Source organism: Rhinopithecus roxellana, chromosome 9 (genome assembly GCF_007565055.1).
Source record: "Rhinopithecus roxellana isolate Shanxi Qingling chromosome 9, ASM756505v1, whole genome shotgun sequence".
Lineage (NCBI taxonomy): Eukaryota > Metazoa > Chordata > Mammalia > Primates > Cercopithecidae > Rhinopithecus > Rhinopithecus roxellana.
In genome coordinates, this window is record NC_044557.1 from 95461187 (window position 1) to 95486290 (window position 25104).

The 25104-nt window shown below is 40.1% G+C and overlaps 1 protein-coding gene across 2 annotated transcripts in view; it reads left to right on the forward strand.

Moving 5' to 3' along the window:
- Positions 1–25104, forward strand: part of ADCY8 (adenylate cyclase 8) — a 271601-nt gene that overhangs the window by 206451 nt on the left and 40046 nt on the right. For both annotated transcript variants that reach the window (XM_030938186.1, XM_030938187.1), the window contains one exon: positions 10632–10804. In XM_030938186.1, the coding sequence (XP_030794046.1) occupies positions 10632–10804 (173 nt within the window). The remainder of the gene's footprint in view (positions 1–10631; positions 10805–25104) is intronic.

The following is a 25104-nucleotide window of genomic DNA, read 5'->3' on the forward strand; positions in this document are numbered from 1 at the left end:
AGGTGGGGAGGGAGGGAATGAAGGAACAAAGGAAGGAAGGAAGGAAGGAAGGAAGGAAGGAAGGAAGGAAGGAAGGAAGGAAGGAAGGAAGGAAGGAAGGAAGGAGAGGGAGGGAAGGAAGGAAGGAAGGAAGGGGAAGGAAGGAAGGACGGAAGGAAGGAAGAGGAAGGAAGGAAGGAAGCAGAAGGAAGGAAGGAAGAGGAAGGAAGGAAGAAAGAAAGGAAGGGGAAGGAAGGAGAAGGGAGGAAGGAAGGAGAGGGAAGGAAGGAAGGAAGGAAGGGGAAGGAAAGAAGAAAGGAAGGAAGGGAAGGAAGGAAGGAGAGGGAAGGGAGGAAAGAAGGGGAAGGAAGGAGGGAAGGAAGGAAGGAGGGAAGGAAGGAAGGAGAAGGAAGGAAGGAAGGAGAAGGAAGGAAGGAAGGAGAAGGGAGGAAGGAAGGAGAGGAAGGAAGGAAGGAAGGAAGGAAGGAAGCAAGGAAGGAAGCAAGGAAGGGGAAGGAAGGAAGGGGAAGGAAGGAAGGGGAAGGAAGGAAGGGGAAGGGAGAAAGGAAGGAAGGGGAAGGGAGGGGGAAGGAAGGAAGGAAGGGGGAAAGAAGAGGAAGGATAGAGGAAGGAAGGGAGGGAGGGATAGAGGGAGGAAGGGAAGGAGGGAGGGAGGGAATTACAAAGGCAGAAAATTACAACTAAACTTAAATGGTACAGAGAGTGCCAGAAGCACCACGTGGTCTGGAGGCATCCCAACAGGCCACCTATGATCATAATGTGTGTGTGTTACTCTACGTTGACCACGGAGCCAGTGGTCTGTTTCTGGGCCTTGGGGTCAGCCTATGGGGTCTGTTATTCACAACCCAGACCTTTACATATTAGGGTAGACATTCTGGGTCATAAAGTAGAACAACTAAGATGTCCCAGCAGACCCCAGCCAACCCCATACCTAGAACTCTGGGTAGATTCTTGTTCTCTGAGAGGCTGCCACACTCAGAAGCCCCTCCAACATATGAATGGAGAACAGGCTCCCTGTAGTCTCTTCTAGGTCTAAGAATTGGTTCCAGAAACATCCCAACAAGGAGACCAAGCCTCCTCTCCCTCCATCCATTTGCATAGAGCACCTGCTTGATATGCATAACATCATCAAATCCTTCAGATGTCTGGGATAGAGGCTATTACTGTCTCCATGTTATAGATAATAAAACTAGAGCTCAGAAAGCAGCTTGCTCAGTGCTGCTTAGGGCCACACTTGCCTGATCTTATTTCTTCCTCACTTCTTTCCATCCCTGCTTCTTTCTGTCCTTCCTTCCCTCTCTTTTTAAACCTATTATCAAGCCTTGATACTATAATTTGAACCATATCTACCTTATTCCTTATCTGGCCTAGTCCCTAGAGGAGAAACTAGACTCTACTAAGGATATGCAGGACAGGATAGGACTAAGTCCCGTTTAGGGGCTACATCGCCAGACCATGTGCCCTGGGACTTCCTTCCACCTAGGAATGAGTGGAGCCCCAGCTTGGTGTACTCTGTGGGACAATGGCTCCCTGAGAAATTCTTGGTTTGAGGGGCTTAGGGAATGTCTCAACTTTTGGACAGAGTAAGTGGCCCGGAATTGGAGAGTCAGAGCTAGGCAAAAGCTGTATTTCATTTCCAATCAAGCCCCCTCACTTGCTAGCAGTGGAACCTTGAATCAGTTCTTACTCTCTCTGAACCTCAGTTTCCTCATCTGTAAAATGGGAAAATTTACACCTTCTTTACATGACTACTGTGGAGTTAAACAATATGTTCTCATGGTGCCTGCCTAGATGGGTTAGCAAATATTTAGCTCCTCACATGGCATCTGACATGAAGCAGCTATTTATCTGTGCCCACATATCACTTTGAATTAATATTGTATACCCTTGACCCAACACCTGAACCCCCAAACACAAGACCACAGCACTCAGAGATTAGGCAAATCCTAAGAAGGTGGTGGGTAAGATTTTTGATCACACAGCTTTATTTCAGTGCCTCAGTTTCCTTATCTGTAAAATGGGGATAAAAATAGGGTCTTCCTTATTGGGTGAGTATGATAATTAAGTGAATTAATCCATATAAAGTGTTTAGAAGCCACACCTGGCACAAAGTATCTGCTCATTAAATATCAGCTATGATTTATTTGTTATTTTCAGCAAAAACGCTTTGAGCATGTAATGCCAATGTATGTTATCATCAAACAAACACCTGTACATACCTGAACAACCATGTGTAATATACTAGCGTATGTTATGAAACACATTCAAAAATAGAAATGTTTAAAAGTGAGATAAAATGAATATGGATTGATGTTACCATTTTCTCCACAATGAAAGGGTCATCTTGTTCAGGAGGTCAGCAAACTATGGCCACAGGCCAAATTCACCAGCTGCAACAATCACCTGATCTGACCCACTATTTGCCATTCTGATACATGTATGTATGTGTGTGTGCATATGTGTGCATGTGTATGTGTGTGCACACGCTTCACTGACTAGGCATTGCCAAACTAAAATGGATATTCAGACCTTCTGAAAGACTTAATCCAACTCCCCAGCACTCACATACTCACAAGTATGTGTCCCCAAGCAAACCACTTCAACTTTGTGAGCCTTGGTTCCTTCAAATGTATACCTGACATTTCTGCCTCACCCTATGAGAAATAATATCCAGTCCAAAAACATGTTATCAAACAGGATGATGTAATATAAAAAATGAGGCTTTTACAATGTATGATATAAAGTATAATTTAGTTCTAAATTCAGAGCTTGTCAGATGCTAAAAAAGAGTGAAGACGCCAGGAATGAAAGTGAAGAAAGCTATATTCCAGTCATGGTTGGAGAGTAGTCAAGGAGAAAGAAAGGCACAGGTTTGTGAAATGAATGCAGATCACATGCACAAACCCAGAGTGTCATTATCTCAAACACCTGGATGTGGTTCTCAGGAGACTCAGTGGGAAGACCCTAATTTTAGAATCACGCCCCTTTATTATATGCTCTGGCACATCTGACTAAACAGTTCACTGTATCTGCAAGAGCAGAGCTTTCTATGGTTTTAAAGGGTCCTGAAGAGCCCATTTTTCCATAGAGATGTGATCGTCTGTATCTTGGCATGCTAGCATTTCCTTCCCTTTCTTCTCCATTTATTCAGGTCCTACCCAGCCTTCAAGCCTCCCTTTTTCCATAATGTGGTTTGGCAGGCCCAACTCCTTCAGCACTCTCCTTCCTGCCATCTCACATACCCTTATGGTGTCATCTTAGCACTCACACTCCATCCTTCCTACCGTTGATTTATTTATCTAGGACATCCTTTCCATCCTCTCAAATTTATTGACTTAAGGAGTGAAGATAATATTGTATAGCTATTCAATATTGACCAAAGGGCCCAGCAGGACAGGGCCCACAATGTGTGTTTTAAAATATTTAAAGAGAAAGGAAGCATTCTTCCAATAGACTAACAGGAACAAGATTTACCTTTCCATCTGAAATAACTAAAAACAAACAAAATATATGAAACAATAGTTTTCAAGGCACTAGGACAATAATCCTAGTGAAGGACAATAATCCTGAAAGACAGGAAGCAAGTGATTGCCTGAGCTTTATTATTGCTTTAAGAGAGTTTTTAGACTATGGCTCAGGAAGAGGAAACCAAGGTGGACTCCCTGATTTCAGAATACTAAACTGAGAGTCCCGGGAGACCGAGGTGGCTAGAGTCTGCAGAACACACTACTCTAGGGAGTTGCATAGAGAGCAAAACCTAGAGATCTGAAAAGGGTTCAATCAGTGCATGCACGTGAGGAAACTGACACGGGAAAAGAACCATCTGGAAGGATCAGTGCCTGGAACTCACACAGAGCTGAGAATAATTTTGTTCCCACCAGTCAGACTGAAAAAGATTCATGGGGTACTAGGTTAGAGTATTCAGAAAAGTCTTGCTTCAGTAGAGTAAAATAATTGTTCCTACATCACATGCTTCTCTGATTCTTCCTTTAAAATCTTAAAAGTTAGATCCAAAGAGATCAAACCTTTTAAAATAATTTAATATGTGGCCTAGAATAAATTTCAAGAATATTCATAGGAATACAAAAATAGCTAGGATTTAACAAGGTAAATACACAATGTCTGGCACCCAATCAAAGATTACCAGGCATCAAAAGGAGAAGGAAAATATGACTGATAACAAGGGGAAAAATGTCAACCAAAAAAGACCAACTCAGATTTGACTGTGTATATTTGAATTAGCATTTTTTTTTTGACACAGAGTCTCACTCTGTTGCTCAGGCTGGAATGCAGTGGTACAACCCTGGCTCATTACAACCTCCACTTTCCAGGTTCAAGCAATTCTTGTGCCTCAGCCTCCCAAGTAGCTGGGACTACAGGCATGCGCCAACATACTCAACTAAGATTTTTATTATCATTATTTTTAGTACAGATGGGGTTTTTCCATGTTGGCCAGTCTGGTTTCAAACTCCTGGCCACAAGTGACCCACGTGCCTGGGCCTCCCAAAGTGCTGGGACTATAGGCATGAGTCACTCCACCCAGCCAAGCAAATAAATATTATAACTGTATTCATGATAGACAAAATTAGTGCAGAAGAAAAAAATAGTGAAACTGATAACATAGCAATATAAAGTATCCAAAATGAAATACAAAAATTAAAATAAAAGCAGTATTGGGGACAACTTCAAGCAGCATACTGTATGTATAATTGGAGTCCTAGCTCCTAACCTAAAAGAAAGATTAAGAGAAAGACAAGGAGATTGAAAACCTATTTAAAGAAATAGTGGCATGAATTTTTCCACATTTGATGAAAACCATACATCCATAGGTCCAAAACCTCAATATAAACACACACAGGCACACGAAGGCACATCATAATCAAATTACTCAAACCATAATAAAGACAAAATCATAAAATGGGTAGGGGGAACATATTGCATAGCAAAAGACAATGATATGAATAACAGAAGATTTTTCAAAAATACAACCTTGGAAAACCAGCATCTTGAATGAACCAAAGGACCATTAATAATGTACCAGAGCACAAACCACATACAAAATTTTCTTTTCTCCTACTTAACACAACCCAGTGAACACCCTGGAGACACCAGCTATCTTCCCAGCACCTTGTGGTGGTCCCCAGGTTTATGATACCCTCCTTGCTTGACTTTCTGGAGAGTCCAGGCTGGTCTCAGAAGAAGCAGAGCAGCTTCTGTCATTTGCCTGGACACACTTCACTGTGCTGCTTATACCAAGAGCTACAATTGCTAAGAATCAGATTTTATGTAAAGCAATAAGTCCAGATGATTTCTTTGAATCATAGCAACTTTTAAAAATTGTCTGTTTGATTTCTTTCCTTCTTGTCCCATGAGTTCAAGATGTTATGGGATTTTGGCAGCAGCCAGATAGCTTCAGGGAATTCAGTTTGTCTGACTTGTGTGGGTAGATGCTCAATTCCTTCGTCAGTTATCATTGTGCAAAATAATTCTTCTTCCTCCTAAGAGTAAATTGTGCATATATTGCCAAGGCAAATTTATGGTGCATTGACAATGTCCTTCCAGCCTGGCACAATTTTTGGTGCATAGTGGGTTCTCAGTCAACAATTGTGGAATAATGCATGATTTAGTTTGTAAACTGTTTTTTATGGAAACAGGTTCAGTTGTTGCTACCCTTAATACCTTGTCAAATCATGAGATTCCAATTTTTTCAGTACAGACATTGAAGAAATTGATTTCCCAAGCCAGAATATCTGAGAGAAGAAAACCTTGTGTATTCAGAAGAAGAAAAGTGTTATATACACTTCCTCTCTTCTATAAAGTGGACCCAAGAATAATACCTGTCCTTGAATCATTTAAGGAATTAAATGAGATGAAACACATAAAGTCATTCAATGCCATTCACAGAATACGTGCCCAATAAATATTTAGGCTTAATTATTACATCTACTTTCCACCAACTTAATTGCTGATTTACAGACATCCCCCACCCAGCTGGTCCCTCCACCCATCTTACCTGGAGTTCATCTAAGATGAATCTGGTGTCTTTCACACCTCCACATCTGTAGGGGTTTTTTATCTTCTCCTGTCTACATTTTATTTTACCTACTGAAATGCCTTTGACTTCTTTTTCCTAACCAATTTTTTAACGGTAAAAACTGAAGTGTCATTATATCCTTTCCCAAGGCAAAGGTGACGCACTTACAATGCATAGCTTGTCTGCTTCCTTTATCAGAGATTGCTGGGAACTTTGCGCACTACCTAACATTTCTCATACAAAACTTGGCATTATTATTTTTTGTCATTAAAAGGTCTAGGAAAAAACAGAGAACCCTAGGCAGAGTCCTCTGGAGTACAGGGATTTACCCTGAAACACTGCATTCAACCTACTGCTTCATTTGATATTGCACATTAAAATAAAACTAAAGGACATTACCAAAGGAAATAATCCACTCAAAAGCCATGTCATGTCTGTGTACACATATTTTGCATTCTTGTAATCATAGGGTATATATAATTTTACACCCTGCTTTCCAATTTAAAATTATTTTGAAGACTTTTTGTTGTCATTTAAATGCTCCTCTGAAAACTCTTGTATATAGAGCTCTTTATTCTTCGGGCACGTTTCTTCACTACTGTCTTCTAGTTCTCCTCCACACATCCCCGACAATGCCTAATCAATATTCTTATTTCTCTTCTTCCACAGTCCTTCAAACATGGTAGGCTCTCAATGTTAGTCTCTGTATCTTCTGTCTTTACTTGTATTCTGCTTGAGTGGTTTCTTCCACACCTCTAAGTTCAGCTGCATGATGCTAAATGTGTGTCTCCAGACCCCATCTGCCTTCTGAATCTCAGCCTCATTTATGTCACTGCTCACTGAACATCCTTCCTGAATCAACCATTCTATACCTAAAGCTTGATAGGCCTAAAAAAGAACTCACTGCCTTTTCCCCATACTTTATCTTAAGTTTCTTCTTTCTTAATGGATTAATACAAAGTGGAAATCTTAGTGCTATCTCTGACTCCTCTCTATTTCTTACCTCCCCATAAAACTAGACAATGTCATCCAATTTTTATATCTTGCTGAGTTTATTGGGTAGATCTGCCAAGACCTTGTCTTAAATCTCAGCTTTTCTCCATTAATCCTGATACTTCGTATATTCTTCCCTACCACAATTTATTTCTTAGGCACTGACCTAATGAATCCATTACAAGTATGAAACTCACCTGTGGTTCCTTATGGACTGCAGAATAAAGTACAGATTTCCATGCAAGAGGATTTTTTACAGTGTGGTTTTGCCCCTTAACTCTGTCCTACTACACCTATGAGCCCCTTATACCCAGGATCCATTTACGGGAGAGTTTAGGAGCTGTGGGCCTTCTAAGTTCCCAGAGTAATATAACACAAAAATTGCTTGTTTTTTGACAGAGACTAAGTAATTGCATTGAGCCCAGTTTCTTCCCATGTTACAGGACACGTGCAATTTATGGGTCCAGAACCAGCAAAAGAGAAATGTTTTCCCAAAGCTTTTACAAAGCCATAATACTTCTGTAGCTTCCTGTTGTTCTCCCATTTCTTGGTCCCACCCTGACTATTCACTCAAGGTATAAAATGCACAGAGGAGATTCCTCTGATGTTGTCCAGGAGCCTCATTCTGTTTGATGTCCCATGGTTTACATCACCTCCAAAAGATTCACCTTTATACTTTAAAGCAAAAAGTTACCTAAACCATGTAAGGCAGTGGGTGATTCCTTTCAATGGAATGGGGGATGGGGGTAAAGAAGGCATACGGCCACAATTGATAGAGGCAACAAAACAAGAAGGACCCATCAACACATTGTACAAATGTACAATTATATTTGCCTATTATATCTTCAGCAGCCTTGTTAGAGAAAGGAGGAGGGCAACACATTCAAATCTTTTCTTCTGCTTTTGTTACTCATTCTCTTTATGAGTAGTTGTATGATTCTCTAACAAGACCCAAGGAATTAATCCTCCTGACACCTTGTTCCTTTACACTTTTGCATTCATGCTATTCTGTCTTCCTAGAATGCCCATCCCTTTCTATTTTCTACTGTGTGAAATCCTCTCTGTCCTTCAAGGTCCAGTTCAAACTCATGCCCTCTGTACAGCCTTCTTCAGACATGCCTGCAAAATGCAGAACGCTTTGTCCTTCCTCTGTACCCACATTGCGTTTGGTCACATTGCTGGCAAAGCACTTTCCACCACGATTATTGCTGGTGTTTTTATGTCTGCTTTATATTTTAGACCACAACTTCCTTTAGGCCTGGGCCATCTTACTCTCCTTTGAATTTCCAGTGCCTGGCACCATGTCTTGATTGTAATAGGAACACAATAAATGCTCATTACGTTTTATAAATTAACTGTTGTGACCACATAAGTTTTTGTTCCAAGAATACAATCATTTCAATGGCTTTTTATCCAATAGATGATTTATAATTTGCAAAAAGCCATGCACCGCCCCTTGTTGTGATACAGGCAACAATGAAATGGGACCCGTCAGATCTAGTCCTCTTTCTTTGGCCTTTGTCAAACTGGAGGGGCTTAGAGTTTCCCTGCAGCAGAAAATGAGCTCTGGAGAATGAACTTCTTATTGCCCAGTCACTTCACACACAGCTTCCTACACAGAGGCATCAAAATGAATTACCTAAACATCTTCCCCAAGATCTTAAAGAACAGCTGAAGAAAGCCTACCATCCCATTTGAGACCAGAAAATAATTAGATTTCTTGGAAAAGGAAAAGACAGAAGTAAAGGAGACACTAGACACTAGGCTCCTAAGGGCAAGGAAATGCCTTTTTCACTCATGAGTCCACCGCATGTACCACAAAGGTATGGAGCTTTTGCCCTCAGAGAGAATGCAATCAGGACACTCTCCGCACTTGTTGATGTCAACATTTGTTGAAAGGATGCTTAAATTAACCAGCTAGGCTTAGAAATCTGTAAACAATCTTCAGTAATTACTTAGACATTTTTGGAAATTCTTACCCACCACCCCTGCCCATACAAAAATTGTCTCTCTATGTAATAGAAAAGACAAGTTGTTACAAACAGCCATGTATAACAAGACCAAAAGGAATTTTAGAAATTATCAAGTCCAATATTTTGACTAGAGTCCCATTTATGTGAGTTGGTTATATCCTGGTGAGCTAGATGCCACTTTATAGCCAAGAGATCTTGGACAATTTACTTAAGCTCTATGAACCTCGGTTTCTTAACCTATAAAATAGGAATTATGACTCCCATCTTGACCAGTTACTTTGAATGTTACAAGTGAAAATGTATACAGAGATCACAATATTGCCACAAAATGAGCCTTTGATAATGCAAGTTTTATTCTTTTTGTTCCCAATAGTCAGAGTCTGAATCTACCATCCAGAATGATACATTAGGATACTTCTCTCTTAAGGGAAGGAATAGGCTGGGGAGCTTTCCATAAAAGGCTGAAATCTGGTGGGGTAGACTGACACCTAAGGGCTACTCTAATATTCCAGCTCTTGGCTGATTCCAAATTTGCGATTTGAGAAGTTACTCCTAATACAGGGTGATAGGTATTATACTGGTCTATGCAGGGTGCTGTGGAGAAATGAAGCAAGATCCAAAAGTACCTGGAGATATTGAGGAAGGCTTCTCAGAGGAAAGAACACCTAAGCTGACATTTGCCAGAGGAATAAGCCCTAGGCATATAGATGAGAGTCGAGTAACAGGGCCCTGGGAGGCGGGAGAAGGGTTTAGAGGGTGAAAGGAAATCTGATATATCATGGCCTTGTGAGCTTTGCTATTGAGAAAGGAGAATATAATTTGAGATTGTGGAGAGCTATGAAAGAACTTCAAGTTAAGATGTGGCACGATCAGATCTGTGCTTTAGAAATACTGGGTAGAGAACGATACAGGTGTGGGGTGGGGACTGGGGCTAACTGCAGGCAGAGCTGCCAGAAAACTATTCTAGAGCTGTTGGTGAGAACTAAGACAGAAACAGTGTGGAAGAAGGCTGGCTGAAGGGGAGGTCTGAAAGAAGAATCAGCCGGGCACGGTGCCTTATGCCTGTAAACTCAGCACTTTGGGAGGTCGAGGTGGGTGGATCATCTGAGGTCAGGAGTTCAAGACCAGCCTGGCCAACATGGTGAAACCCCCGTCTCTACTAAAAATAGAAAAATTAGCCAGGTGTGGTGGCACGTGCCTGTAATCCCAGCTACTGGGGAAGCTGAGGTAGGAGAATTGCTTGAACCTGGGAGGAGGAGGTTGCAGTGAGCCGAGATCACACCACTGCACTCCAGTGTGGGCGGCAGAATGAGGCCCCATCTCAAAAAAAAAAAAAAAAAAAAAAAAGTAGAATCTACCAATGTAGGATGGCCTGTGTGGGGAAGAAGAAGGCAACGAAGATGAAACCAAAGTTATTGGCTTGGGAAATGCTGTGAATAGTGATGCCATAAAGTAGGGCTTGGCAGTAGGCAAATGAAGAGTTTGATTTGGGACCTGTTGAATTACAGCAGGCCTTGAGATCTCCAAATGGAAACTCTCTGCAAATGTGTGTAAGACCTACCAGCGTCCATGGCTAGGAGAGGGAACTGCTGTCCCCATTGAATCTGACCACCTGCGTTCTCTGTTTCCAGTACTTTGTCTTCACGGGGGTGTTGGCCATGGTGACCTGTGCAGTTTTCCTCCGTCTAAACTCCGTCCTGAAGCTGGCAGTGCTGCTGATCATGATTGCCATCTATGCCCTGCTCACTGAGACCATCTACGCAGGCCTCTTTCTGCGTTATGATAACTTCAACCACAGTGGAGAGTAAGTGCCCCCCCATTGTGAGTCCAAAGTGTGCTCAACTTTCTGCGGGAAGTGGAATCGTTGGGAAAATGATGCCCGCCACGTTATTAAACTTACGGCCTGATTGGATATTGACTTACATCTCGAATCAGGCATTCTGTAGTTTACAAGTCCAAGCAAAAATCCTGACTTTTCAGTGGTATCATTTATGTGAATTACAGATTAATTAATCAAAGTTTGGACGAAATAGTAGTTCAGGTCTCCTCCAACTCTGATAATTTGTAATTTCTTCAAATTTAGTGGCTCCAACACTTGTAGGATCTATTTATAATTAGGCTGTAGCAATCTTAATAATAGTAGCCACTGTGTATTAAGCCCTCATGCTCTCTCAGGATAGTACAGTTGATCCTGCATATCCACAGCATTGTGGATTCAAGTAACTTCAAATTGAAAATATTTTTTAAAAAAATTACAAACAAAAACAGTACAGTATAACACCTATTTACATAGTATTTACATTGTATTAGGTTTTATAAGTAATCTAAGGATGATTTAAAGCATGGGGAGGATATGTAAAGGTTATATGCAAATATTATACCATTTTACATAAGGGACTTCAGCATGCATGGATTTTGGTATCCACAGGGCTGATGCTGAGGGACAAATGTATTACTGTTGAAATATAGAAAAGTCCAAAAAAGAATATCTTACCCAGACTCCTTAGAGAAAAACAGCCCAAGGCAAGGCTAATGAAACCCCAAGACAGTGAAAGTGAGGGAAAAGAGAAGTGAGGAAGAAAAGGATGAGAGGCAAATGCAAGTTACCACTACATTTTGCTGGCAATATGTGCTGTGAAGAGATTCAGCTGGTGCCTCAGAAAATCCACTCGCAGAGCCATTTGAAATGTCTCTGGGCAGGCTCTAAGGTGGGAAAAAGTGTCTCAGGACAGAGGATGGCAGAAAAATATGTCTGCTGGCTCCTTCCCTCTCTCTCCCATTGGCAAGAGTTCCCTTTTTGCATGCACCTTCTGGTGACATCACTTGGCCCCTTTCACAGCCACTGGGGTAAACAGACCCCACACAAGAAGTGATGGAAGGAGCCAGTCCAGGCTGATTGGTCTCTGGGATTAGAAGCACACAGGACTAGCTGAGGCCAGAATAAGTGGCCAACAGTCAAAGGAAAAGAATAAGGTCAAGATAATCCAAGACGGCTAAGAAAATATGCCCAGAACTAATAATATGAATGCCCATGAACCAACCCCTGGAAGTAAACAATGCTAACAATTAGTCATATTTTCTTATGCATTTTTAAAAGGATAATGTGTTTCAGATGTTGAAATTCCTTTCTCTACTATTATTCTCCTCTGTCTCCTCAAATCCAACTTCTGATATACTTAATATATATCCTTCCCATCCATGTTATATATATAATATATATACACACGTATACACACACACATATACACACACATATATATACATATAGCTAGGGCTGTATCTATAAATTATTTATAATATTTATTTTGTTGTGATGTAATATTATCTTTCTAGATCCATCTAGGTTGATGTATATGGACTTCATTTTAGTTGTTGTCTGTACATATGAAATAATACAAACATATCAAAATATGTTTATCCTTTGATCTATTAATAGAGACATTTAGGTTGTTACCAGGTTTCCCTATTATAAAAAATGCTTTAATTACCATCTTTGATCATATCTTCTGGGGTGTAGATATAAAAGCACGCTTGTTGGATTGTAGGGTATCTGTATTTTCCACTTTTTAAAATGTTGCCAAATTGCTTTTCAATGTGACTGACACGATTTTCCTCTTATAAGCAGTGGTCCTGTTGCTCTCATTCCCACTTATACTGTTAGATTTTTAAAATACTTGTTAGGTTGAGTGTGCATTTTATTGTACTGTTTACATTTGTGCTTCTCTCATTATGCATAAGCTTGTGCATCTTTTGTTTGTTTATTGGCTATTTGGGTTTTATTTTATGTGAATTGCCAGCTCATATCCTTTACTCAGTTTTCTATTGGGTTATTCATCATTTTCTTGTTGAATTTGTAAGAGTTATTTTTGTTTTTAATTAACAAATAATTGTATACATTTATGGTATAAACATGATTTTTTGATCTATGCATATGTGGTAGAATGGCTACATCAAGCTAATTAACATATGCATTACTTCACATGCTTTTTACGTGTGTAGTGACAGCACAGAAGATCTACTCTCTTAGCAATTTTCAAGTATACAATACATTGCTATTAACTATAGTTGCCATGTTTTACAACAGATCTCTTTAATTTATTTCTCCTATATAAAATTTTGTATCCTTTGACTAAAATCTCCTCAATTTCATGTCACACACCCCCCCACTCAAGTCTCTGGTAACCATAATTTTTCTATCTGCTTCTATGAGTTCAAACTTCTTAGACTCCACATATAAGTGATAACATGCAATTTTGTCAACAATCCAAGGCCTACCAGTAGTGACCCCATGCTCAATTTGCTCATAAAGTGAAATATACATCATCTGTCTGTATTAGTCAGGTCAGGCAGCCAATAACCAAAATACTACAGACTAGTATAAATATTAGATCTTTATTTCTCACAGTTCTGGAGGCTGGGAAGTCCCAGACCCAGATTCTAGCCTGGCTTATTTCATTAACATAATGTCATCCAGTTTCATCCATGTGGTAGCAAGTGGCAGGGTTTCCTTCTGTTTTAATGCTAAATAGTATTCCATTGTGTTCATATACCACATTTTCATTATCCATTTATCCACTGAAGAATAGTTTCAGATTGCTCTCTCATGTTCATTGCAGCATTGTTCGCAATAGCCAGAATATGAGTTCTTTATAAACTTTAGATACTAATGTCTAATTTACACGTGTATAAAGCATTTTATGTGCTTTATTTAATCTTCAGAGTAACATTTTGAAGAACAAAGGCTAAAAGAAGTTAGCAATTACCCAGGTTCACATGGCCAGTAAATAACAGATCTGTATTCAAACTTACACTCTCTTTGGCAAAACCATCTTTGGCCATTCCTCATTTTCTAATCCATGTATATAAGTTTTTATTACTGCATTTACCTCGCTGTGTTGAAGTAATTAATTTTCATGTCTTTCTCTTCCATTAAAATAGGAAATTTTGAAGACAAGGACCATTACTCATGTTCATATAGTAAGCACTTAGGGTTATCTGGCAAGGTGTCCAATTAAATATTTGTAGAATGAAATATTAAATGATTGAGTGACTGAAAGAAGCATTAACTCATTTGGAATCATATTACATCATTGATTCACAGTAAGCCAACTATCATTCACAATCCTTAGAATTTTTTCTCATTATTGTCATTATAATATGTGCTCCTCAACCTATAAGCACAATTTCTTTTGGATTTGTGTCATACTTCACATTTAATGTGTTTTTTTTTTTTCTATTTGCCCAAGTCTTCTGGCTTGTTCCAAAGCATTTAGTGTTTTTGTCTTCTCATAGTCTTTATTAGGCATGTATTCCAACTGATCATCAGAAGATACTATTTCCACACTACCTATGCCTTGCTGACTTCTTAAAACATAGGCAAAATACTGGAATGCATTAATGCATCATAATTCAGGTTAGAATCGAGTTCTGGCACCTGTTTCTACTCATCAGTGGGCATGTTTTTAATTCAAGGAGGCAATAAAATAGACTTAATAAGAGCATCAGTTTTGCTGGTTCTAGCAGCACCTTGTAGGTGACGTGCTGGGAGGGAGTCTCCCTCACAAACCCACCCTCCTTTTAGTCTAAAGTTTGGAAGAGACAATGACAGTGAAGTGGCCACATTGTCTAGGGTAGATACCCAAAGTTCATCATCTCATGCCAGGAAAATTTAGGATATGGACACACATGAGGAGTTTAGGAGTGGAGATTTAATAGGCAAAAGAAAGAGAAAGGAAAACAGCTCTCTCTCTATTGAGAGGAAAGAGGAAAGACTGGTCGGGGCAGATGCATCAGATTTTATAGTCAGGTTTGAGGAGATAGTGTCTGATTTATACAGGGTTCACAGATTGATTCAATCAGGTATGATGTCATATTATGTGGGGAAAGCTGACCCCTCTACCCTAACCTTATTATGAAAATGGGCTTGCCAGTTGACTGGCGCCATCTTGTCTGTTCCTTACTGTACACATGGCTGACAAAGAGAAGGGAAGACGGAGCCACCATCTTGAACATGATTGGCACAATGTCAGTACCTATGTCTGCAGCTTGATTTTACAGGCTTTCCTTTGTTAGAAAGGAAAATAATTTGGGGCTGCTTTTCATTAAAAGGAAAACCTTACTGAGGACTTCCATGCCCTCACTATCTGCCTAAGTAATTTCTTCTTAACTCCTGTATCATTCCTCCCTCTGGATTGGTAACCCTAACTGCTGTTAGGGGTGTTGGACGACAACGCTTTCTGGCTACTTCCTGCTGAAAAGGGCGTTGGGTGAAGAACAGCAGCTAGGGCTCCTGCTGGGGTCAATCTAAGGGTCCTTGAAAGAAAGGCACATTCATGCATGGTTCTGTCTGCAGCACCATTTGGAGTTTGATTACTGTCAGCCATTCCAATGGGTTGTAACACTGGTTTACCTCCACCAGATGTTGCTGAAATGTTAATATAGAAGTAACATTCCTTTTAGGATAAGTGGCATTGGATTTGGGTGACTAGAGTCACTTTAGTTTTAATCTTGGCTAAATCTTTCCTGCAATTATTAATCCTTTCATGACTACCACAGGCCATCTAAGACACACTTAAACTTTCCAACTTGTCCTAAACAAGTATTTTTTAAACAACAAACTATTCTTTTTAGCACAAGTATTACCTTCCTTATAACCCTTTAATGACTTCCACAAACCATCTATGACATGTTTAAACCTTCTGACTTGTCCTAAACATCCTTCTTTTAAACAACCAACTATTGTCTTTAGAACAAGCATTTATCATACAAGATCCTTTCTTACATAAAATCTCTTTCCTTTATAACCTTCTTTGCATAGCCAGGGTGTGACATATTACCAAACCCAACAAGGAGGTCTAGCAGACTCAGTGATAGTAAAATTTTCATGTTTCCTTTCTGTTGGTAACTATTATCCCTGCCATAAGGATAATAATTAAGCAAAGTACTACAGCAATGGAAAATCTCTGATATTCCAGTTAGAAGTTGCTACAGTATATAGTCTCACTGCAAATAGATTTAGTATAGCAATTCCCACAAGTGTGATGTAGTAGATTATTTCCATCTAAAATTTTACGTTCCAAGATATAGAATGTCCTTTTGGGGGTCTATGAAGTTCCTTGGTTTTATTTTTCCAAAAAAAGAAACCTCTGAGTTATGGGCACCCCACCCACTTTCACTACCTGGCAGAATTTGCAGTATAATTGCCCAGAACTAGCATATTGATCTAGATTTTTACATTACCCATCCTTTTTTTATTTCTTCCAAGATCAGGAGACCACCACTTGATTCATAGGAATGAGCGGGGTCAGTCTGAAATGGAGGCAAAAAGCTTAAAAACAATAAATGAGACTAAGATTTAGTGACAAATGTTTGATAAGCTTTGGAGCATAATTTCTCTCTCCAGTCCTCATTTTTGGTAAAAACAAATTATGAATGAACTTTAGTCTTATTCTTGGCCTGATTATTTGTATTAAGTGCAGGAAGAATAATTATTTCTGTATAGTCCTTTTGGACTGGCTTTGATGGAACTCTGTTCCACAAGGAATCTCAGATAAGACCTTTTAAAGCCAAGCCCGGTCACAGGTTTGGATCTTCAAATACCTGTGAGTTGGGTGATTCTTTTCTCTTAAGATCCCAAGATAAACTTGGAGCTCCTGGACCTGTTAGAAGGTGACATTATTTACTGACCACAGGTTAGGAACCCTGTATGGGGCATGTGTAGACAAGGTATGAGGCCAGTTCTCCCCATGGGACTTTTATCATCTCTGCAAGTCGAGACTGAATTCTTAAAGGGAAGCATACCATTCCGGTCAAAACCTTGATAAAAGAACCAGTTTTTCCAATTATGTCCTGTTGCAAAGGAAGAAAATGGATTCTTATTGACCTTACACAAATGACTATATTGCCGTAAGTTAAGAGTACTCACAGATATTTTCCAAATTCTAGAGGAACCAGGCAGAGAAAAAGAAACATGCTCCAAATTTTGTTCACAGGAGTATAACTTACACAATTATTAAAGGCCATAAATAGTTCAGAATAAGTTCCCTTGACTCTGAAAAACAAAATAAGGGTCAGCAATATTCCAAGCAAAAGTCAAAAAGATTCTTTTAGCATTCTGAGTGCGGTCCATTTAGTTAACTCTTGTTATGCTTGACATTCGTGGACATTTCAGTTCTTCATGAGTCCCATATGGTTTTTTCTCCATTCCAATGTTACAACATTCAAAACTATTAAAAACCTGCATTTGTGAATACCTGTTAAAGTCGTATAGCTTGATTATAAACCGCCTTTTGAGAAGGAACAAAGCAAGACAATTGTCTGTGAATGACAAAATTTTCAGGGTAGTTACAGTTAAAAACATGACTGACAAAGAAGTTTAGTTATCTCCGTAGTTTATAATAACTTTAACTAAAAAATATTTAAGAACTTATTTTTCTTTAAGCCAGTCAATTAGAGCTATTTTTATAGACATTACACACAACACATATATAGTGACACAGACAGAAGATTCAGCACTCATAAGATTTTTCATTTGCCAGTTTCTTAATTTGATTACTGGATTCAGGGTGGAGCCTTTGGAGGAACAGGGTCACAAAAGCATCCTTTTCTAGGGCATACTATGCAGGCACAGCTGAAGACAGACAGATCACCAAAATTAAGGGTGCCATTTTGTACTGGATCTTGCATCCCCAAAAGGAGGGAGATTCTGTGGGAGAGGACAGTGCAGTGCTTCTACCATGCATTTCATTGCAAGGCAACCCAAAGACAATTGGCTTACTTTGTAATCAGCCCATCCCCCTTTGGAGTCGCATCTCTCAGAGGAGAGTGGGAATGTATCCACATCTTTCAGGTGACAAAGAGCATGCTTCTCTGATTCAAATGTACAAAGGATTAAGTATTCCTCCATAACTACTATTAGTCATCCCTTAAAATATATTTCCTACCTAGTTATTACACACCAAAGCTCTCTCATAATATGAAGTAATTTGATACCCCTAAAACTCAAAACTGTCAGATAATACAATGCAAAACAGAACAGAGCTTTTGATTTTGAGAGGGAACTATCTGCTTTTAATTCCTGACGTTTCATGAGGAAAACAGAGGGTTTTTTTTCCCCAAAACAAGGTCTATGGCACCTCTCTGTTTTTCCCAAGGAGTCCCAGGCTACTAGAAGTTATCTTAGGGTTTCTCTTATGTGCATTAAAAGTCACAAGACAAAAAAATGAAGAAAAATAATCCAGTCAACTGAAAAGAAAAAAAAAAAATTCTTCCAGGAAAACAAGATCGAAGAAGAGAAAAACATCAAGGCCTTTTAAATATACCTGTCACTTGGATATCCACTTTTAATTAGCCTGAGTGCTCTTTAAGAAAATATTTTTAAATCCCTTGTTACTTGACTTTAGCTACACCAAGCAGTTAACATTTTCAGCTTTTAAAGTTTGCAAAAAGTAACCTCCCAGGTGAAACCAACAAGCCTTAATTAGGTTATGACTTAACCTCAAGTGTATGAGGTATTTTTAAAGGGATGATAAGCAGCTTTACAAATGTTATTGAAAAACTGTGACTGAGACAGTGGAAGAAATCTAACCCAAACAACTCCATTTTGTTTCCAGCCCCCAAGCTGTCCCTGCCCATCCCTGGGGTAGGCCAAACCAACTTTGGGAGAAGCCTGGTTTACGGTTCACAGTCCAAAACAAAGATGATATCAGCCCCCTCCTAAGATATACTTCCCTCTTGCCTGGGAACCAGACCAAGAAACTAGCCACAAGATTAGAAACCATGGCTTAGGAGTCACACAGCTAGAGGCCACAAGATTTTGACCCTCTCTAAACTGCTCTCAAGATAAGTGCTTAAGATATTTTGTAAACCCTGCCCTTGATGGATCAGCATGCCCACCCAGATCAATAAACTGGCTTAACTGAGTTTGTGGCCCCCACCCAGTAGCTGACTTAGTACAGAAAGACAGCCACCATTGTTAAATGGCAGAGACTAAAACAAAGTATTGCCATTTGATTACAGGTCATGTTCCCAAGGACATGAAACAAGATGAGAGCCTGTAGCCAAGTTTGTTACTGATCATTCTGTTGGGCTGGATTGAACAGCAGGCTTACGGGGTCCTGGGTCTGCATCCTAACCTAAGGTACCCTTTCTTTTGACAGAACCATAAAGATACACAAAGCACACCAGTTTGGCTACAGCTTGAGACCAGCATCACAAATGCCTTTCTCATTAGTTAAAACTTTATGGAGAATATAAACAATGATTATTATTATCCTCTTTACCAGCTTTCACAGGGAGAGAGAAGCCAAAAGCTTGACTGGTTTAAAAAAAAAAACAAACAAACTTTTACCCTTTTGCTGGCATGTCAGGCTCCTGGACGCCCTTCCCCCTAGCTCAACTCTAAGCAAAGCATTTTAAAGTTTGGGGATATTAACTTTTCTTAGTTTGGAGGAATATTATAAAAGAAGAGATAGGAGCTTTTAAACCATGAAGGAAGGAAAAACACCATATTAAACCTGGGGGTTCCAAAAAAGGGTGTCAAGAGGTACTGCTTCTGTTCCTATTGGGAATGATGTTTCAGGGGAAACATCTTGAAAGGTGTTTCTTTGGATTTGCTAATTTCTCTTTTTCCTTTTGGCCTACCATAGGAGACATACTGCATATCTCTGAAATTCTGTGCTGCCTGCAGAGTTGCCTGTTTTTCAGCTGCCATTAGGGTTTGGCTTAAGTGCAGCATAACATCCCTCCATGAGAGGTGAAACATCAAAGTTTTGGGAGGCTTCTATATATGTATCAGGGTCATCAGGAAATTGGCCTAAGTCTCCCTTTATTTGCTAAGGGAGACTTCAATGATAAGGGAACTTGAACCCTAGTGGCATCACCTCCATTGGGCGTTTCCTGTAGGGATAAGAGCGAAGGTGGGGGAGTGGGAAATTTTGGAGATGGTGGAGGTGGAAGAGCTGGTGGCATGGTTGGAGGTGGCCCCAGATACAGTGGACTGTAAGGACTGGGACAACCAATAGCCACCTCATATAGTTCCCCCAGAAATTGCTTTTCTAGCTTTGGGGAATCATTCCTCTTGGGTCTGCCTGATGTGACTACTAAAAGGGCTGAGTTGATTTTGCAATGAATGCAAAGGTCTTGTAAAAAGGCCTTGCCCTTGTGCAAAAGAAAATGAGCCACTTTTTCTTCAAAGTCTCAGGGTAAAAAGAGTTCTTATGCTTTAGAATGCACTCCAGAGGGGTGCAAGCTGAAGATTGTCTGTTACCTACTTTGAAAGAGAGGTGAGAAAAAGATGTCCCTTTAGGCTCCTTCCTTTTGGTATGACCCAGGGTGGAAGGGAAGACAGTGGGGGTATCCTCCCTGCTGTTCTCCCTCCGTGGCTCCTGGGTCCAGGCACCTTGTTGAATGTGCCACCTATGGTTGCAGGCATGACCTCAGCCATGGAACCAGAGGAACTAGGTGATTGGGATTTGTCATGCTCACCCATGCAACTCTAGTCCTCTGCCTGTGATTTCCCTTTGACTTCCTAGACTTGTGTGACCTGCCTGGTTCCCCCCGCCAAAACAAAATGGATCTCAGGAGAGACTATGTGACATTCGCATCTGGGCAACTATTGTACTTCCCCCCTTTATAGAGGAAGTGTGCTGGTTTGAGCTCTGAATCCTGCCATTATCACCTGTGCTAAAGTGTTCACCCTCCAAGAATGGTTCTGGTTAACTTCCAAACTTAAAACCCCCTTACTAAGTAAATACCATTCTAATTGGAGGCATAATAGGTGCTTTAAAAGAACGTAGGGACCAAATGGCCATTTATCTGCTGATGGGACAGTATCAAGACTAAAATTTGGTTTCAGAAGATATTTTACTCCTAATTGTTGAAGGCAGAATTTTCCCATTCACCAAAGCAGCATAAAGCGTGGTTTTTAGTAGGGGGCACGAAAAGGGAGAATTGGGAAGCTAGGTTGTTTCAGAAAAAGACCGACAATCTGCCTCGTGGACAAGATCCTCTTCCACTAGATGGCGCTGTTAACCTTGAAAAGCCACACGCTTTCCAGACCAAGGGCAGAGAGAGACCTGGAAATGCCATGTGGTCTCTAGCCAAGGGCAGAGAGAGACCTGGAACTGCCATGTACCCTCCAGACCAAGGACAGAGAGAGATACTCACTGTGGGTTGGGAGGGACCCTCTGTTCCTCAAAAATCACAAGTACGCCTTCCCTTGAGCTATATGCCCGGTTACTATGACATTACCTAATTTTGCCAAACAAGATTACTTCCCTGAACTGTAAAATTTTCCCCACACTGCATACACAGAGAGGATATGAGACATGGCTGTCTCAGACAGGAAAGGAGGAAATTACAATAGGAAAGTTGGAGATCCTGTTGCCAACACCCTATCAGGCAGTTGGCGGCTGCAGTCAGTTCAGAAGCCTTTGGATAACCCCAGGGGTTAGCCCCAGTCAGAAATCCTCAGTTGCTCCAGAACCTCTTCCAGCCCCACATGATGGCTAAGTCCTCCATGAAAGGAGGTTGGTTCAAACATGGCCAACATGCCCAGCAATCTGTGGGTGCTGGGGGATTCTCCATGTTCTCCCCAGTAAGCATCATATCTGAGTCTTTAAGAACGGCAGCAACACTAACCGTATTTTTAACTGGCTGACAGATGCCTGTTATTGATTTGATTTGATTTAGTTCTAAAATGGAGGCCAAGAGCTCTGAAATGAAGGGACAGAGTTGGAGTCCACTCCTCTACTCACCGTTTAAATGAATGTTGTACCTTGGTATCCCAGGTGAAGTCCCCAGTATGAAGCAGCTACATTGTCTGGGGTAGATACCTGGGTTTGTTGTCTTGCAATTAAACCTCCACTCCTAAACCCCTTGTGTGTGTCTGTTTAGGACACAGACACACACAAGGGGTTTAGGAGTGGAGGTTTAATAGGCAAAAGAAAGAAAAGGAAGAGAAAGGAAACTAGCTCTCTCTTTAGTGAGAGAGGGGACTTCTGAGAGGAAAGACTGACCAGCAGCAGATGTGCCGGATTTTATAGCTAGGTTTGAGGAGGTAGTGTCTGATTTACATAGGCTCACAGATTAGTTCGATCAGGTATGATGTTTACATAGAGCATGGGGAAAGCTGGCCACCCCAACCTAATCGTATTATGCAAATGGCTTTCCAGTTGACCAGCACCATCTTGTCTGCTCCTTACTGTACATGTGGATGACAAAGAGAAGAGAAGATGGTGCCACCATCTTAAACATGGTTGGCACAATTTGCCAGCATCTGTGTCTGCAGCTGGATTTTACAGTCTGCCCTTGTTAGAAAGGAAAATAATTTGGGGATGCTTTTCATTAAAAGTAAAACCTTAATGAAGACTTCCATACCCTCACTATCTACCTAAAAAATTTCTTCTTAACTCCTATATCGACAGTATTCATACTACTCCTCTGCTTCCAGCAGAACATCAAGAATGTATATTTTAATTCAACAACATGTCTTAAGATCTACTATGCACCTGTTGTTACAAAGAAGGTGCTTACAAAAGCAACAAATACCACCTCTGCCTTTTGTTTTGGTATCTAGCTGCCTCCCACCCCATCCCACCCCACACACCCACAACTTCATTCATAACACTGCTCTTTCCACTCTCTGGCATCTGGGGGCTAAACAGCATGTGTAGGGCCTTCTCAGAGCTCTCCAGGTTGCAGATAAGCCATGGTTACCAAAATAATCCTTGCAAGATTGTACCAATAATGTTAGATGTTGAAGGCATTTCAGACATAAAATATACTACCAGATGAGGCTCTCACAAATGAGAATGAGTTAAAATAGATAATACATAGGAAGAACACTTATCTAAAAGCATTTGGAGGGAATTAAAGAAAATTGGCACTGGCAGAATCTAGAAGCCATGTGGTGGGGAAAAGATTTTTTCTGACCTAAATTGTTTCCGTTTGATTCCCATTTGTTTATTACATTGGAAAGGTTCATTGGTCCACACAGTCCTCATAAATAACCAGAATTGTAAAGACTGATGATAGTAGCCATATATCAATTTTCTCTCATGTGTATACAATACTTAATAGTTCACGTCTCTTTCTAACTTATAATCTCATTTAAACATCTTGATAATCTTTTGATGTGAGTGCCATCTTCCTCTTTTCAAAAGTAGGAAGATTCAGTATTCTTTTAATGATAGGGAAACTATGAACTACTAGTATATGACAAAGCCAGCTCTGGAATGCAGTTCTTTATGCCAACGATGGTCAATGTACTTTTCACTGAACCATTTCCAGTCCTACTGTCACGTTTATACAAGAATATTTAGAAAAGTGAAAATAAACCTAGGAGGTCTCCAACTTTGTTGCCATGCCCAGTACTGTGGCCGAAAGATCCTGGGGAAGTAGTCCTCCAGGATAACTTCAGTCCATGCAGCTGAGTCTCTTTAGTGTCACAGGATGACCGCCTGTGTGGCCACTATGCTGACGAATCAATAATGAGGCAGAGAGACAGAAAGACCAGGCATAGACCACACCAGAGTAAATCATTCAAGGTCTGCTCAATTAAAAAGTAAAAATTAGGTCAGTATGGGCAGGACACAGTGAAGAGGTCAGCCACATTCTTCAAAGACGATTCAAGATTTCCATCCTCAAGTGCCTCATCAGTGACCATACTGTTGCAGAAAACAATGTCTGCATAAAGACACATCAGAGTTTTTAGAAGCAGAACTGATATTCTCTAGGCTCAGCCTTAAAACAGGAACTTTTCCAGGTTTATGATGGAAACTACTTAACTTGGGCCAAGTGCACCTCATCAGTCTCAGTTACACAATACAAAATGTGAATACAAATCATAAGGCACAGTACACTTGAACTTGGACACACTTCCCATCCATCATCTTCAGCCTTTCAAGGCAAATGCTACATTTTCAAATTCAGTGCCACAAAAGTATAATTAAGATAAGTGATGCAGGACTTGCTACCCAATCATGAAAACAGACACCTGCAGTGTGTTGTATAACACATCAGTCATTCCTACAGAGAGAGGTTGGTTAATAGATACAAAATTCAACTAGATAAGAGGAATATGTTTAGTGTCCTATAGCACTGCAGGGTGACTATAATTGACAATAATTTACTGTATATTTTTAAATAGCTAGAAGAGAGGATTCTGAATGTTCACAAACAAAGAAATGATAAATATTTTAGGTAGTGAATATGCTAATTAACATGCTTTGATCATTACACAGAGTACACATGTATTGAAATATCACTCTGTGCCCTATAAATATGTACAATTATTATGTGTCAATTAAAAATAAAATTTAAAAGAATCAAGAAGGTTTTGGGATGCACAAAAGGATTTTAAACAATGAGAAGTTGGGGTTGTTCAAAAGAATACTGTCTGCTACAACTAAAGGACTAGATGGGGACAAGAATGGATGCAGAAAGACTATTTGGGAGGCAACTGCAATGGCCAGCTTCATGCACATGTGGCCTGTGTATTCACATAGGGCTGTGCACTCAGAAGGGCCTGGCTTTGTTAATGCCCTGCTTTCACCATCTTGAAATTCTCTGAAAAATATTTCAAGAAACCCCTGCATTTTCATTTTACAGTGAGTCCACAAATTATTGAACCAGTTCTAGCTATTGCATTAGTCCACATGAAAGAGCAGGGTTGATAGGAGGAATGAACAACCAGGAAATAATCCACGTGTAGGGTCAAAGCCAAATAGCATTTGTCCAACATCACATGACCTTCGTGAATGCATCCATGTATCCATTCAATACACATTACATTCAGGGCTTTTACTAGGCCCTGCAGGTTCATAGATGAATAAGGCATTATTTTTATCCTTTAGGACCTTACGGGCAAGCAATTATAAGTAGGTACATAGAGGAGGGCATTGTAGCTACTGAAAAATATCACTGAGATCTGTATTGATAGCTAGTCTTCACTGTTCACTAGCTAGTTAAGTTAAATTATTTAACATCTCAGTCTTGGATTTTTTTTCTAGAATGGGGATAATACTATCTTAGTAGGCAGAATATGTAAAGTAGTTATTAGAGTATGGCATAAAATTAGCACTTAACGAGTACAGTCATTATTAT